Source organism: Rhagoletis pomonella, unplaced genomic scaffold, assembly GCF_013731165.1.
Source record: "Rhagoletis pomonella isolate Grant_MI unplaced genomic scaffold, Rhpom_1.0 Rhpom_scaffold_00006, whole genome shotgun sequence".
Classification (NCBI taxonomy): domain Eukaryota; kingdom Metazoa; phylum Arthropoda; class Insecta; order Diptera; family Tephritidae; genus Rhagoletis; species Rhagoletis pomonella.
This window is the reverse complement of record NW_023458560.1, coordinates 34391393-34409691: the sequence shown is the minus strand read 5'-3', so window position 1 is coordinate 34409691 and position 18299 is coordinate 34391393. Positions and strand designations below refer to the sequence as shown.

General features: G+C 34.6%; 2 protein-coding genes across 2 annotated transcripts in view; one reads left to right on the top strand and one right to left on the bottom strand.

Annotated features, from left to right (window-relative positions):
- The window catches only part of LOC118740617 (solute carrier organic anion transporter family member 74D), an 833870-nt gene that overhangs the window by 54427 nt on the left and 761144 nt on the right, over positions 1-18299 (bottom strand).
- On the top strand, positions 11898-12796 carry LOC118740606 (nuclear transcription factor Y subunit alpha-like; the record flags this gene model as incomplete). The annotated part of the gene is given in 1 exon segment (XM_036472207.1): positions 11898-12796. A coding segment is annotated over 1 exon segment (662 nt), but the record flags the coding sequence as incomplete, so codon positions are not given.

Here is an 18299-nt window from a genome sequence, read left to right as displayed (position 1 = left end):
CCCCCCCACATTAATTTTTCTTTAATATCTATAATGTACAGTCATCGACCTGTTACAATTTTATTATATGTATAGATTTATAGATGTAGATATAGATTTAATTTATTTTATCAATTTAATACAATACAAATTTTCAAACAGGTGGCAGCCCTCCTAAAAATATTTTCGGCAATATAATTTCCTAAACCCTTTCAGTTTGATACCCATATTGCAATATTCAACTTATCTTATAAATTAAATTTAATGTAAATTTTTAAACAGGTGGCAACTCTAAAAAAATATTTTTGGCGTAAGCCTTCTTCATTCTCTTTCTTTTGACGCCCATATTGCAATATTCATTTTTTCTTATCAATTTACTTAAACTCCAATTTTCAAACAGGTGGCAACTCTCTAATTTTTTTTCTTCCTAAATTTTAAGTTAGACCTCTAGCAATATATCGGTGAAAACTGCATTCAAATCCATGCATTCGTTTTCGAGTGATGCGCGAACAAACATACATACAGACAGACAGATAGACAGACAAAAATTCTAAAAATGGTTGATTTGGCTTCTGGTGCTCTAAAAAAGACCCCCCACATTAATTTTTGTTTAATATCTATAATGTACAGACATCGACCTGTTACAATTGTATTATATGTATGTATAGATATCAGTCCTCTGCCATGCGGTGGCATTATAAGTAGCATTATGAGTATTATTTAGTTAATCTAACTCGTAAAGTACAACTAGTCTCAACTGGAAATACCAAGAATTGTTATTGTTGCGTACTTACCGACAAGAAGTTTACATATTTTACCACAGTATTAAGTAATTATAAATTCTACAAATATTTACCAGATACTGATAAGATAAATGAAACTGATTTTTACGAGTTGAGTAATTTTAGTGACTATATTTTGGAATCAGTTAGTACTTCTAGCTTATTTGCTTACATACTTTAATTTTTGTGATAAGATAACTAACCGCTTGTACCACTTATCATAAGCAGCCGAAGCCTTAAAATGCGCAGCACCAAAGGTTGGACTTGTCAACTCTGTGGTCTGAATGTACATAAATATATATTCAAACGTCTTAATCAAATGTTTGGTAAAATCATTCCGCTTAATGCATAAATTTGATAAGAGTGCCCTTGAAATGGAAAAGAATTTTAACAGATGGAGATAAAATTTTAATTATATTTTAAATTTTTATGTTACGGTCAAAATTAACAACCTTTGAGCTAATTGAATTTGGTAATGGGCTTAGGAAAAAAACGATTTATTAAATATACATAGATTTGACTGCATATAGGTATTATAACTTTGTTCGCATAATGGTTGTTTGTAACAGCCTAAAGGAATCGAGATAGATATAGACAGATGCATACATAAATGAATTGAGAAATCGGCTAAGCCAGTCTGTCCCTCTGTCTGTCCGTGTATACGATAAATCGAGCAAAAATTCCATACTTTTTTATATAGCTGGCAAATCTTAAACTTCTACAGTACTAAAGCTTTTAAATTTACTATTTATACGTTAACGGAATTAGTAGTTTAGGAGCTAATCATTGATTCATCGACAATTTTGCATAATTAAACAAAAAAAATTAATTAAATTACTTTCGGTAAAAATATCAATATGAAAGAACCTGTTAACTTTTAGATTCTTGCATGCCAAAGCGTGATCTTTCATAAATACAATAAAGTCCTGCTTACCTAAATTGAGTGATAAATGTAGAAGTTATGAGCACTTAAGTAGAGATACATACTAAAAGTCTCTATAGAAATATATGATTTGCATATCGAGCCCTAACCGCCAAAATGACGTATGAGACATTTTTTTTTAATTTTCTCTTTGATGCCGAAAGTATCTAGATGCTCTAGGAATAATTCTGCATCAAAAATAAAATTTTGAAAAAAATTTCGCTTACGTTTTTTTTGGCGGTTAGGGCTCGATATTATGGAATACACACCTTTTACTACAATTTTTAATCGCTATTGTTCAAAAATAGTAATCCTTAGGAAAAAAATTTGATAACAGTTTTTACAGATAACTGTATGATCTACACTTTCGTCTCACCTTTTTTTTATGATAAACCGCACCATTTGGCTGAAAAATGCGAAAAAGCTATTAATGTGACCTTTGACCTTGAATAAATTTTTTTGCAAACGTGGTATAAATGGGGACCTTTGAAATTTCATTCATAATGGTGTTCGCGACACTTGTACAAATTTTCAGCTTTATGCGAATTATTGAAAGCTTACCCCTATTTATTGAGCTGACTTGACTGGGCTAGTTGCTCCGCAAACTTATGATAAAATGCTGCATCTCTGTAGCCGCTTCACCAGTCCCTACCAAACTCGAGCCTAACTCGGCATATTATCGAAAAAGGTTGAAATCGAAAAAAACCCCCCTGCTTATCATGCAAAGGTATGTGTAATTTAGAGAAAGTTGAAACTACGATATTTGATACCTGCGCCGGGTATATGAAATTCGGTTTCGCCCGAACTTATAAAATTCTTTACTTGTTTTTATTTTGTTTTACTGAATACTGAGGTACTTATTAGGCTAAAATATTAACCCATTGATAATATTTTTTTTATTGGCATACTTTGTCGGGAAAGAGGTGGAGGTTTGAATCCAAAGGCTTATGTGCTTATACGTATATACATACATATTTTTGTACATAAGGGTGGTTCAAGAAAAAGTAAGGTCGGAATTTTAATGCTCTCACTACACTGGGGTTTTTGGGGATCTATTCAATAGTTAATTTAATTTTTTTTTTTTTAATAATCAATTTAAAGTCTCCTGAAGAGAAACAAAGTTTTCCGATCGAAAAATATTGATTTTAAATAATTCTATACCATTTTAACGAAAAATTTTCTATTTCCCCCTTATAAAATACCTGGAAAACTTTGAGCGACCTCTAAATTTTTTTTGATTTTAAACTAAAAAAAAACAGGGGTATATTTTCTGATATAGAACAATCCTAGGGGATGAGAATACTAGGGGATTCGGACTTTAAACTTTCACATGCATTTTTTGGACCACCTAAATGTACATTACACCGAATCAGAAAAAAAGTTCGCCGTACACCTCCGATCCTAAGGATTTTTGCAAGGCAATTTCAAAATTTTATTTTTATGTCAAACGTAGTATTTCGTCATATCTTCGGCATTTACAGTAGGATGTGAAATTATGATATATCGATTTTCTTTTCTCGAGACACATTTTTTCTGTCTCAAAGCTCTTTGACCTCAAGTACCCCGTTCTATTACTTACCCATCAGATCTCAGTTCTTACCACCCTAACGTGCGAACATAATGTCAGTAATTTGAAGCTCACCATAAACCGTTAAACTTTTGTGCTGAGGAAGTATTTTGATTATTCATGTAGAACTAGTTCTGTTAAACTTGTTAAATGTCACTTGAACACTTTGCAGTTAATAAGAACTATTTAAAATTAGGCATGGAATTAGTAACCGTCTATTAATAGAAAATATTTACAATTCGTTATTTTTGCCTGCCCATTCCATTATGACGTAATAAACTGGCGCCAACTGTTTACATATGAACAATAATCATTCATTCACACTAAGTACAATGTTTAAATGCGAACATATGCACGAAGTTGCCTATGTAAGTCTGTCCTTTTATACATCTGTATTTTAATTATATATACATATATCTATAACTCTCTAGTTAACAACGTAATCGTGCAAATGCTCAGCACTTTGCACGTGTTTACACTTAACCGGTTTCTTCCTGAGCTTTAGTTCAAATAGTCAAATGTTTGCATATACTTATTATTACTTTGCTTGCTAATTTGCAATACCACTTAATAAGGAATATTGAATGAATTGCAATTTTAGCAGTAAATTTTTTATTTTCATTTTGTATTGACGATGTATGAACGAAATATTTGGCGCTTTTAATGGTGATAATGGAAGGCAGTGACGTCCCACATAAGCAATTAATGTTAAAAAAGAAGGAGGGAAGTGGTTTGGGAAAATTAACTGAACATATAGGTTATCTATTTAACTCGGAGTTTCACTGGTTAAGTTGATAAGTTGGTTTAAGTATTAGCTCAGAGGTAGTTGGTCGGAAATAACACAAAACAACGCTAAGACTACATGTCGTACATTGTTCTGTTTTCGTCTTTTCTTATTAATCTGTCTTAGAGTAAATCGAAACTGATTGCTGAGTCGGAAAATAGTTCAGGTATTCGTATCTTCACACATCGCTGTCAAAAGCCTCACACCTAATCCTTACAAAGAGCATGCACAAAAAGTGGTCCACCGTCTCATTCCCTTAATATTCACCTAGTTTCTGACGGTCGCTTCAATGGCCAAATGTGGGAGGAACACCTTGTCTGGGCTCTCTCTAGTCAAATATTTCATTACTAGGCATTCTGGCATCCAGAGTAAAACAAGTTCAATATGTTTTCCAATACATATGATTTAGTCGAACTAAGTAACTAGTTTGGAAGTAGCCAGTGTCTTCAGTGCCTTCACTTGTTAATGTCTTCAGTGCCTTCAGAATAGCTCGGCTTGCAATATCGAAGCATATTTCCCAAGAGAGAAGTAAAGATTGTTCCCATTATCTTCGATATAGACTCCAAATCCTAACGCTGTGTCAGTTTTGGAGTCATCAGTTAAGTTTCTACATTGCGTAAGCTTGTTCTCAATGTTGGAGTTAAGGCAATACTGAGCGTCAATGAACTCAACATCTTCATATCTCTTCACTGCCGTACTGTCACTGAAAGTACACTAACGTTCAGATTTCTGCTTCCGGCAGTTTCCTGGCAGCAGGGCTAAACTGCATCCTGGCAGTTGTTTTAAACTGTCAGACAATATGACAGATGAACTTCAGGATTAAGCTCCATCTGGTAGCCACAAGCACTTTCAACAGGGTTATGATTTCCGAAGTGCCCTATCATCACATAAACCTCCGGAGTTTACATGCACTCTTCTAAACAGTCAGAGCCGGATAATGATTTCTGGCTTAATTTTTCCAGAAGAGAAGGAAAAGAAGTTGGTTATTTCCACGGAAAGCAGTGGTACCTTGTTGGAAGCAGAAACACCCAAATCTGCTGGTGTGACGTGCAAAAATATGGGCTGGTATGTAGACTGAGTGGCTTACTTGAGGTCAAAATCCTATTTGAAGAAAACTCGATTGAGCCGAGGGTTTGTCTTATAGTGTCCTTCCACTTTACAATTACCAAAGTTGTGCAATATGCACTCAGCACTTGAGTGCTGCGAGGTTGAGCTTCAGGGGCAAGAATTAATGGAAAAACTTTATTCTTGCCTCTGCATATTTCTATATATCACCACCGCGAAACGTGGCTGGTCAAGGAATACTGCTACAAACGAAATTTTATTTAGGTCTTGTGTTGCGTTGCTCCAGGTCCAGCATAAACCCAAAGGCAGCAGCAATGCAAGGGGAAATCATCTTTTCGAGTATAACTTGCCTTGTCATGAACCAAAAATACAAGATCACGCGGGCAGGAGACTAGCCCGTTAAAATCGCATTTAGGAAAAAAGTTGAGCGATTTTGACATTAGCCGTTTGTTTACATTTCTTCGTTGTTTACAATTTGGTGGTGGCTTTTTACTGCAATTTTCTTCATTTTCGCTTGTGACAACGTGTGTACACATAAGATAAAGAATAATTTAACACAACGGCATGATTTATAGAAGAGTTTGCATAATAAAAATGATTTTTCATGCGTTCAACAATTTCGCGGTTTTCTCCGTTCTCTTCGTTGTTTACTTCTTACAACAAAGATGGCGTCGAGATTTCGGCAGCTAGAAAATAACTTTTTTCGTTCTTTCCTTCCCGCGTGATCTTGTGTCTTTCGTTCATGTTGCCTTGTGGGCTTAACATTCTGCACGTGGTATCAAACTTACGTTGGTTATTTCTAGAAGGCAATAAGTTATAATCCCAACTCTATCCAACTACCGGGTGGTCGTTCAAATAGAAACTGGAGAGTCTTGAGTAAGGATCCACTCTCGGACCACAGGTGCGTTGAATTTCTTTTTGGCGATGATGCTATATGCTATGTGTTAATGCGAACGAACAGGATGTAGCCTCAGAGTACGAAGTAGCTTCAGAGTACGTCATCCACCGCTTAGCCGCACTCCTGTTCCCCGAGGGAATAAGGAGCTGCAGAGATTGGGGGTTATTCGTGGAATCTTTTAAACCGGACCCTCGTAGTAAATGCTGAGATGTACTGGGAACGCTACCGCTGTACATAAAGAGAGTAGAAGAGGCTAGTTCGTTCTTCGAATAAGTCTTCGTTCAAAGAATACTGCAGTAGTTCCTTAGTAACCAGGTGATGGTTACACATTCTTCTCCCTAAACAGGAGGTGAGAACCATAGTTTAAGGGTAAAAATGCTTGGTTGTCAAAAGTGTAGCGAGTGAGGTTGCTATAAGATATGCAATACAATCTTAAAGGTTTTACCTGAAAAGGCTCCCTTGCCAACTTTCATGTTAAAAGGCTTTTTTGAGCATGTTCCAAATGGAGATGTCACAATGGCTGAGTGAACTAAGCACTGGGATGCCATTCGAGAGAGGCGAGATTCGATTCCTCGGGCAGCGGAATTTTTTTAAATAATTTTTTTTGCGAATTAAATTTTTTCTTGATTTTTAGATTTTATTATTTTCAACGATTTTTTCTTTTAATTAAATTTTTTGAAACTTATTTTTTATTATTTTTCTTATTTAATTTTCTTTTGATTTTTAGATTTATTGTTTTAAAAATAATTGTTTTCTTAAATTTTACTTAATTTCTAAAATCTTTTTTATTCATATTTTCTTTTCCTTTCTTTTAATTATTATATTTTTTTACTTGAATTATTTTATTTTGTAATTTAAAATTTGTTTGATTTCTAGATTATATTGTTTTAAAAGAAAAAATATTTTTTTATTTCCTTTAATTTTTGGAGACTAATTTATTATTATTTTTCTTTTTTTAATTAAATTTTCTTTTATTTTTAGTTTTTATTGTTTTAAAAAGTAAAAATATATTTTGTTATTTTATTTTATTTTTAGAAAACTTATTACTAAGAGACAAGCAGAATAATACTAAGACCTTCCCGTTAGTATATCTTTGAATGAGTTTTTTCAAAGACAGAAAGAGCTCTCGAGATATTTGCCACAATTGACAATTGTCCTAGAAAAGCCTTTTGTCTTTCGAAAGACTGTGGTGAATTGAAAGACAGTTGCCAGAAGTGCCCTGTAAATATTTTCCTTCAGAAACTTGTGGTTCGAACAGATGTTTGAAAAGACCACTAAGAAAGAATGCTAATACATCTACTTAATACCAAACTAATTGCATGCTAATGGACTTTTAACTTAAAAAAAATTTTTGCGAAACAGATTTCAATTAACAAAATGCTAATTGTGCTAAATATGCAAACTAAATGAAGCATGCAAATTTGTAGTAACTACGATCCATTTCTTTTTCATTTGCAAATTTTTTGTTCAAAAAAGAACGAAGTTAAATAAAGCAAGGAATGAGTTGTCTAGCTGTCAATCATTTCGTTTCACAAACTTCGATAACATTCTAAGCAAATATGTAATTAGAAACACTCGCTGCCATAAATTTATTGGATATGAGTTTTTAATTCATCGTTACGTCATTACGATTGTGCAAATCTTTTTATGCATTTGATCTCACATAAACTTCAATTAATCTATTATCGTACGGTAGCTCATAAATACAGGGTGATTTTTAATAGGACCGCAAATTTTCTCTTATAAATAAAATATAGAACATTTTTTTGAAATTATTATTATTTTTTATTTCATGATGTATGTATGAAACACAATATCCATTAAATGGCCACCACGACTCCTATGGCAACATTGGATGCGCATATACAAATTTTCCATGACTTTCGGTTTAAAGTATCGTTCTAGACCAGGGATGGGCAAACTTTTGGCTCTTAAAGCAGTCAAAGAGCCAGCAAGTGCTACACAAGTGGTAAAGCAGTTCTCTTGGTAAAGGGGGTGTAAAAAATACATTAAAAGCCTCATATATGTACATATATTAGTAATCGAAGTACAAGAAATTTTATTACGCTCTTCTTCCCCCTTCATGCTGACTTTTGACGTCACCCCTCATCAAGCACCTAAATGTGCCAAGCCCGCTCCTTCCCATCTCTGTTCTAGACCATACTTTTCTTGGCGTCCTGTGAACTTCATTTGCAATGTGGCCGTTGTTACATGTTCTGAGTGGTAAGTGGCATACGTCCTGTTGAAACCACATATTGTCCTTGTCCACGTCATTTAATTCAGCCTATATAAAATTTGTTATCATGCCACGATATCGTTCACTGTTCACCGTAGCGGGTTATAGCGGACAGTGGGTCACACTTTGTTCCACAGCAGCAATATTTTCGGTCTAACGATCTATAAGACGACGGACGGGTATTATCGCGTTTGTCACCGACCCAGTATCTTCCAAGTTCTGCACCAAACAGCTGTTTGTTGACTCCGGCCGGTTGGCCGGTTATGTTAACCGAAAAAATTACGCGATGCGTGAAATGCACTTCTTGCAGAACGACCGTTTCGATAAAACGTTTGGATCACTTTTACTCGTTGTTCAACTGAGTATCACTCCATGACTAAATTTGCCAAAGCCTAGTACCAATTGTCTGAAATATCACAAAGAATTGCTGTAAAATATCTGCATCACCCTTTACTTATTTTTAGTCGTTGAGTTCGTGTGAAAATTTCTCCCAATATTAAGAGTTTATTTGAAAAATCTTTAAATACCACACGTCGAATTTGAGTTTTAACCAGTTTAAGTCGGTTATTGCTACAGGTGAGTTGGTGTTTTGCCTGTTAATTGGTGATTTTGTTACTGTTATACATAATTTGATATTTTTTTTGCGCCTGTTTGATAATTCAATTCCGTTGACGCGCGTTTATTAATTTATTATCAGACAGTGATAGAGCCACAAGTGTCATAGAGTGAATTTTGAGAACTATTTTTTTATGTGTGTATGCATATCGCACTATGTTAATTGAACCGTTGAGAGTGCCTTGTCAATTTTATGAAAATGTAAGTTGCGTTTGCAAAATATTTTATTTGTGAAAAAATTAAAAGATATGTTATCTATATGTAGTTTTTTTCGGGCAAATATTAATTTGTATTTTTCCATGCAGATAATCTTTGCTATTGCGTGAGTCTTTAAGTTAAGACATAAATTCGTTTGAACCATTTACATTCTCGAAAATGTTTGCTTCCTATCACTATTTCCACTTCACCGGATTAATGATCTCGAATTTTTATTAATATCAGATAGACGAGGTAATCGTCATTTCACATTTGGATATGGACGAAATGCGTTTTCAACAAGATGGGGCCGTATGCCACAGCGCCCGGCCATTTATGGCCCTGTAGCACTAGAAATTCGAGCTTTTTTAGGCGATCTGAGCACAACTGCAATGTTTATAATGCAGCAGTCGCTAAGGTTCGAAAACTCAACGAACATCCGCCCGATAAGTTTTAAATTTTTAGATGTATATGCATATAAATTCAGAGAATGTGTCTAAGATATTTTTTTTTTGTAACTGCTTCTTGCGTAACCCAGCAGAAATTGCTTCTTATGTGTGCAAATGCATATTTATGGACTAATTCAGTGCCATAACAGGACCATTTCGGGAATAGTTCATTACTGGTTTAGGATATTTTCGGGACCTGTTCTGGACGCTTTCAGGTCCTTATCAGTACTAGTTCTGTACCATTTCGGGACTAGTTCCAGCTCATTTCGGAACTTGTTCACAACTATTTGATATCCATTTCGAACCTAGCTATATACCATTTCGAGACTAGTTGAGGAGAATTTCACGAACATTTCGGGACTAATTCACCATATAGGGGGTAGTTTAGGACTATTTTATGACTATCTAGGGACTGTTTAGTTCGGAATCATTTCGAGTCAAGTTTGAGTTAATTTTGGCAATAGTAAGGAACAATTTCGGAACCGTTTTAGGACTGGCTGGAGATCATTTCGGGACAATGCCATTACTTTTTCAGAACCATTTTAGGACAATATTGGGCTCAATTCGGGATCATCTCGGGGTAGTTGAAAAAAGTTGCCACAGACGATGTTTCTACCACTTCGGGGAAACAGATTATAACACAAATCTTTGACCACGTCCTCGTCTTGATTAATTTATCTTTCTTCAGAAGGTGTAATACCAGTATAAATTTGTGCAAGGATATACGTATGCAAATATAAATGTATATTTTCTATCAACTTTGAGATAGCCGATTCCCCGTGTGCGCGCGGCGACTGTTGATTTTGGAGTGCCTTCTTTCTCCACTAGAGACCGCATTAGGGTGCTCTTTCATTACAATCAGACGATTGTACAGCACGTTTGTCACTTGTTAAAAGAATAACCAACAAAAATCTAACAACCAAATTGAAAGGAAAGCAACCAAATTTGTAAGTTTATCGTTAACTTCTTCATGATCCAATGATCGGATTTAAACTAAATTAGAATGGGAGCACCTGTGAGGTAACGACTTTTCTTTAAAAAAAGAATTATAGAAATCGGTTAACGTGGTCCAAAGTTATGCGGTAAGATACATAAAAAAAATATGCCGACGAACTGATAACCTTCTCCTTTTTGTAAAGTCGGTTAAAAAGCAAAAATTCAACAATTTTATTGAGCTTGAAGCCGTTTTTTTTTATGAAAATTTTGTGGAAAAATAACATTAATTTATATTTTGGTAGAAGTTATATTTATTTACTTATTACTTATTTACTTTTTATATGTGCACATAAAACACGTTACATTAAAAATAGGAATTTATTTATTCATTTTTGGCATTCAGTATGCAATAGTACTTTTTGTAAAGAAAAAATTTGCTAATTTCTAACTAAAAAGAAACACATCCAAACCAGAGGAAAAACTACCAAACAACCAAATTAGAATAAATAAAAGAACAAGTAATTTTTAGCAAAAAAAACCGACTTAAAAAAAAAATATATATATATCTATATATTTCATGATTCAATGATCGGATCTAAACCAAATTAGTATGGGACCACCTCTGAGACACTACCTTTCCGTTGCAAAAAGAATTATCGGTTGACGTCGTCCAAAGTTATGCGGTAACATACATAAAAAAAAAAATAAAATATTCCGACGAACTGATAACCTCCTCCTTTTTTGGAAGTTGGTTTAAAACAACCAACAGTGACAACCGTGCCTAAAAGCAGTTTCGTATTCTGCACAAATTTTCACGCCAGAAATCGATTTCAGAAGATAAAGTTATCAATCTTTAAAAAAAATATAAAATATACCTGCCATGTACACTTTGCTTGGAAATGACCCATATGCATTTTTATACCGTGTTTCCACGCACCATTCGCTGCTAGCTTATACCGTTTTGTAGCAACGACTGATAAATTTATTCTTCATCTGTGGATTGTAAAAATTTAGGTAGCACGCAAAAAAGTTTTGCTTCATATGAATGCAGTATTTTGGAAAAAGAAAAGAGCATTATCGATTTAAAAAAGGTGTAAAGGCCTCTGCAGGAAATAGGTTTGTAATAACTAACATTGCGAGTGTCCGTAGGGCAAGTTCTAATTGCCCCAGTAGTGCCGATGCATGCGACCCTCTGAACTCTTCTTATACTAACGGCTCTATTTTGTATCAGTGACAAATTCTTGCAACACGTTTTTTATGGAAAAATATATGAAAAATTTAAATTGTTGGTTACAAAATCTTTGCCACCGATACAATATTTGGCTATAAATTAGAAGTGTTTGCTTTTAAGTTTTCATTTTTGATTTGGAAGATAAAAAATACGCCTGCCGTATAATTTTTAACCATGTAAAACCCTCTGTAATACAATACCAATTTATTTATTTTTTTCTATTTTCTTACAGTTTTAAAACCTACTTAAAAGCTTGAATTCGGGAGATATAATACAAAAACATCTTGATGCACGCAGAGAGGGGTATAACAAACCGATCTGGTTAAAAAATATATGTATAAAACCTAATTCTACGCATTATTCGATACTTATTGGAATACATACCCACATTGTGTTACGTTACGGCAAGTGAAATTTTATTTATTTTAGTCTCACACAGTGTCTTGTCCTCTGCCAACACATCCCTATCGCTGTTATGTTAATCAATACGATTTTACATGAAAATGCTACGCGTTTTGGTGATGCTGATGTACCAAAGAAATTATTAATAACAAATGATAAAATTGTAGCTATAACAAAAAATTCCAAAAAATTAGAAGTGAAAACGCTTACCAATCAGCTGCATGATTGCTTGAATAGCGAACAGCAACGAATTGCAAATAAAATGAAAGAGACTATTTATGCGAGTGTACCAATTGCTGGATCTTACGTGGATATGATGCAACATCAAAGAGATTCGAGGCAACAACATGCCTGCTGGTGTCACCCAAAACAAGCACAAATAGGATTCGTGAAGTGTCAAAGAGCTGCCGCTGCCGCCGCGACCGCTACGACAATGGCAACAACGACGACGATGACAACCAGAGTTGCGGTAGGCGGCATCGAGGATGATAATGTGGATGGGGATGTAGATGATGATAATGAAAATGATTCTGATTCTGATTCTGATTGTCATTCGGACTCCGTTGCGTTAGATAATTGTACAGACAGTGATGGTGATGATGTCAGCTCTGGCATTAACAGTAAGGCAGTTACAGAAAATGTTTCTATCGATAACGAAGTGACAATGGTTTTGAATGGTGCTACTTTTAGTAAAATTATGAAAAATATTGCAAATAATAATAATAATAATAATAATGCTAGTGATTCCTCTAATAATTGCAAAGAAAAACTTGCAAACGCTTATAATGATCGTGTATATCACAGTGCTGCTGTTAGTAAAGGTTATGCGAAAAAGGTTAGTTATAATGACAACTATAGTAGTAGTAGTAATAATAATAATAATAATAATAATGTAGTAATTAGTGACTGTTGTCCAAAAATCGCAACTATAAGTTTAAGCCAAAGTAGTAATATAACTGACCGTAGCGTAAAAACAGAAACCAAAGTAGAAGCTAAACAAAAAGCAAACTCCTCAATTGCAACAAGCATACAAACTGCTGATGATGCTTTAAAAAATAGTGAATCGCTAACAAGTGATGTACTTGCTTTCGCGCGTGCGCAACTCCTTAGCTTTTGGCTAGCATTCGTTGCATTCTGTGATGCAGTTACTATTAAACATGACGATCCACGTTTCGTCGAGGCTCGTAGGCGACAGGAACAGGAAAACAAAAGAAAAGAACATGAAAATAACAGCGACATTGGGTCGCATGCGCCGCAAGACAATGAAAAAGATGCTTCCAAAACAAAACCGTTTCGGCATTTTAAGCTGCTGACAAATCGTAAATTAATATTTCTCTTCATCGTCTGTGTATTCTTCTCCTGTTTGCATCGCATTGAAGGCCGTCCGAATAGTTTGGTGCAAGAAAATTCGATTGCAGTTGGACCTACCGCGACTATGCCTACACCAGCCGCAGTTATTGCGGCTACGACTGCAACAGACGCGTCACAGGGCGACAGTGGTGTGACGCCTGCGAAATTGACGGTGAGTACCTACAGATTGATATTTGCTTAACATTTTATGTTATTAATTTAAACGAGCTTGCGTAGGATTACTTCTGTATTAGCCTCATTTGGGTACCGGGTCACCGCGACATTGTTGAAAATTGTATGGCTCACTAATTAGCTAGAAAAGGTACCATTGAAACGTTAACGCTGATGAAATGCTTTAACGTTTTTCCAAAAAATATAAAGTTTGAGATACATTTCTTAGACATATTTTAGCATATTTTGCAATAAATGCATATTTCAGCATATTTTGCAGTAAATGCATATTTTCGAATACTTTGTGCTCCGTTGTTAGGTTTAGAACTAATAATAAAAAGTTCTGAAATAATAACAAAATAGTAACATTGTGTCGAAAATGAAATAAATAAAAAAGTGCACGTTCACATCGTGTTTATATTAAGTTCTTTATGTGTGAGAAAGATAATACTACATATTTAATGTTTCGCTCTTGAAAGATGAGTTGTCCCGACGCTGACCCGCCATGGCGCGCCGTTATAATTTCGATTGGCAAGCAAATAACAAAGATTTCATCAGGCGCAAGTAACTGTGTTTTGTTATGGAAACCTTTATTATTACTAGTACCAGGTTACGCAGCGACATACAAAACGTAGTTCGGTTACAGGCAACGTGTTACTACTACAAGTACCAGGGCAAAGTTACGTTGAGGGAGGCAATTGTCACCTCCAAGGACAACTCCATGTTAGATGCGACAGCAGAAAGCATGGGTGGTAGATTTGCGAGGTACCGGTACTCGACTCCAAAACTCCCGACTAGTACTTTGCGCTGCAGGGTACATAAGTATGTATGTATCTACAAACATGTACAGTATGAATTCCTATGTGAAAAAATTTGGGAATTAGATTCCAAGTACTTTCATACATAGTATGTTTTAAAAACAAATTGCATAAATATTAATTATTAAACATAAATATGTATGTATATACACTTTTATGAAATTTAAAACATTTTAAGGGTGACAGGTAATAAGTTCAATGGAAATAAGGTCATTTCCCACCCTGGTGCGAAATAAAGTCAATTGACATTATTACCTTTACAAAAGCGAAATAAAGTCAACAAAAATTTGGAAATAAAGTCATTGACGCTATTTCCTCATTCAAATGGAAATAGCGTCAACAATGCTTAAAGTATGTATGTATTCATAGAAAAAAATGTTGTTCTTACAATAAACATTGCCCCGTAAGTGGTGTTTTTTAATAAATGAAAAAGGTTATTGCCAAATCCTCAGTGTTGTGATATTAATCCACACACAATCATGAACTACCACCAATTGATTTTATTAAAACAATTTAAATTACGAATATGTACAAACACGATGCGAAAAACTAAACGCCTGCGCACAGCTGGAATACGAGAAATATTTGAAGAAAGAGTGTAGAAATTATCCATAACTTGTTTCGTTTCTACAAAAATAAAGCGAACACTATTAAATTGAAGAACAGTCCAAGGCCAAAAACCCCGGAGGAACACTGAAAGAATTCTGTGTTTTAAATTAGCATATTTTGAACGAATTGGGAATGTCTAAGGTGGAAAAGAAACCAACCTTTCTATAAGGAAACAATTATAGAAAAAGAATTTTCTAACACTGTATTCATGTCTCCGCCAGAAATTTGTGACATCATTTAAAAGCAGCTTAGGAGAACGACGACACTATTTATTAGAAGGCACATTCAACGAGCCATTGTGCCAAAATGCGGGTATAAACAATTATTGATTATTTAATATCGGAACCGAGATCATATGAGTTAATTGATTGGTTTTCACACACTTTTTAAACACAAATTATATGTTTTTTTACTGCAGGCAAGTTGTTGCCCAAAACACAGCAGAAATCTTCCAATCAGGGCTGCCAACTATCCTTAGTTATGAGGTGCCATATTGAGGATAAAAAAGTGCCACAAAATGTGCCAACTAGAAAAATAAAAGTGCCAAAAAAGGTGTCATTCCTTTTAATCATTCACATTTAGCAATAAAATAAAGCTACATTTTCCAAACAAAAATGCAATGATAAAATAAGATAAACCAGTTGAATAACCTTTATAAATTAGAAAATTTTGTTTTTGTTGCTTCCGATCGGTTTGGATATGTTACAGAATTTTCTTGATAGGCTAGTCCGATCTAATTATCTTTAGTGCAAATAAAACAAGTTTATTCCACTATTACAGCCCAACGTTTCGCTAAACTTATTAGCATCATCAGGGGCGCGTTTGTTTATTTTTGTCTGTTACAGCAATAAATACAAAATATAAAAAAGAACATTAAAAGCAGAGAAACACAAACAAGTACATACATACATGTACGTATTCACATATAAATATAGTTGGATGACAATAACATATGTAAACAAACAATTCTAACTCGATGCAAGACAATACTCACAGTATTAACACTTAAACATTTCTAAATCTTAATTGCTAAATATCCAATACCATCTTGTGTGGTAGTTTAGTCAAGACTGAAAACTTTTAAATTAATTTTGTAAACATAAAATATAAGCCGCGGCAATGTCATCGGTATCTTCCTTTTTATTTATTGTTTTTTCTCTTTTCTCCATTATTCTCAGACTTTCCAGCGTGTACCTAGTCTTTTCCCTTTTCTCTTGGTCTATTATTATAGTGTTTTTAAAATCAGCTGTGTGTCCACTCGTTACTATGTGTTGTGCTAGTGCTGTGTTTGTTTTTCGTTTTTTATATCTGCTTCGTGTTCTGCTAGCCGGGTACCTAGAGCTCGCTTAGTTGTTCCAATATACACTTTGTCACAGGCTTCGTTTTCTTTGCCTTTACATTGAATTTCATACACAACATTGCTTTTCTGTTGGGAGTCAATTGGGCTTTTTGTTGTTGTATAAACTGAGGATAAGGTGGTTGGATTTATATGCAAAGGTTATGTTTTGTGCTCTGGCCAGTTGGTGATTGCAGTTTTCGCTTAGCTTAGGTATGTAGGTCACGCTGTAATATTTTTTTGCTGTATCCGTTGCTTTTGAGTTATCTGTTTTATTTCGGTGATTATCTATTTGCATTAATTTTTGTTTTAATAGTTCGCGTACTATGTAGTCAGGGTAGTTGTTGGTTTTCAAAATTTTCCTTATTTTTTCTATGTTTGTTGGGTGAAACTTGGCATGGCTTATTGTCAATATTTTGTGTATAAAGTTTTTGGCGGTGTTAATTTTATATTTGGTGGGTTGCGAAGAGTAATAATTTATTAGGCGTCCAGAAGATGTAGGTTTAGAATACCAATCTAGTATAAGGTTGCCATTTACTCTAAAAATACCCGCGTCTAAAAAAGGGATACTGGCATTCTCTTCCATTTCTATAGTAAATTGAATTTTGCTGTGATATTTGTTTAGTGTTTTAGAATGCTATTCACGTCGTTTCTTTTGATAATCGCAAAAATGTCGTCCACGTATTTGGTAATGAATTTAATTTCAATGTTGTAGTCGTTTTTGAGTTCCAAAAGGGTATTGTCTAGCAGATCATCCATGATGATATCAGCGATTGTTGGAGAAAGAGGGTTTCCCATGGGCATTCCGAAAGTTTGGGTGTAGAGTTTGTTGTCATGCATAAAATAATTGTTGTCTTTGAGGCAAAAGTCAAGAATGGTTTGAAACTTATGTTTAGGAATCCGCGTCATATTTTTAATTTGTTACCATTTATTCATAATAACCCTGGTTGCTACAGTTGTCGGTATATTTGTAAACAAGGACACAACATCAAACGACACTAACACCTCTTCTTCACACACACAAACATTTGTTAACATATCTTTTAGTTTTAGGACATTTTTGACGTTGTACTTTTCGGATATCACAGTCTTAAGAATTCCTGCAACAAATTTGGACAGCTTATACATGGGACTTTTACAGAAGAGACAATTGGGCGTAGAGGGATTTCTGGTTTGTGTATCTTAGGCAACCCATACATTCTTGGTGCAGTAGCCGCAGTGCTGGTAAGCTGTCAAGAATGATAGAATACAAGATTGCGCCGATCAGAGAGGATTTTTGAGAATAACTTTTGTGGGACGTCACACTGGTGCAATTGCGAGAGAGAAATGCCAAAACGTGAGCAAGAATGGAAGAAGAAGAAAAAATGTTGCAAGGAAAATGTAAACAAGTTGCACTAGTGTGACGTCATGCAAACAACGATTCTGGGTCCGTTCTTGTTGTTTTATACGTATTTTTGTCTTCTAGAAGGTTGCTCATTTTCTTCAAGTATTCGGAAAGATATATTGCTACTGTCTTGTTTCCCTTGTCCGAGTCAGTTATAACAATGTTTTTGTGTAGCTTGAGAAACGCTTTTGTTGCATTGAATGCTGCTAAAATGAATTTTTCGGCGGAATTGTGTTTAATGTTTCGTTTAAACTGAAGTATTCTGTTGCTGAGTTTATTTCGTGCTATCTCTTTTTCTTTTTCATTTTCTAACGACTGTATTATTTGTTCTATTTCAGCTATTACATGTATGGGTGAAAAGTGTTTCTTTGTTATTGGTAAAGCGAATTTTTTGCCGAGTGATAGTAACCACTTGACTTCTTCAGGGAAAATAATGTTGGTCTTGTTTACGAACCAGTTGTTGTTAACTTGAATGCCTAATTTTCGCATCCGCTCGTATTTTTATCTGTCTATTTTCGACATAAGTGTTGCTTCCTTCTCTTTTGCTGTTCTTTGGCCTAAAAAGTTTTG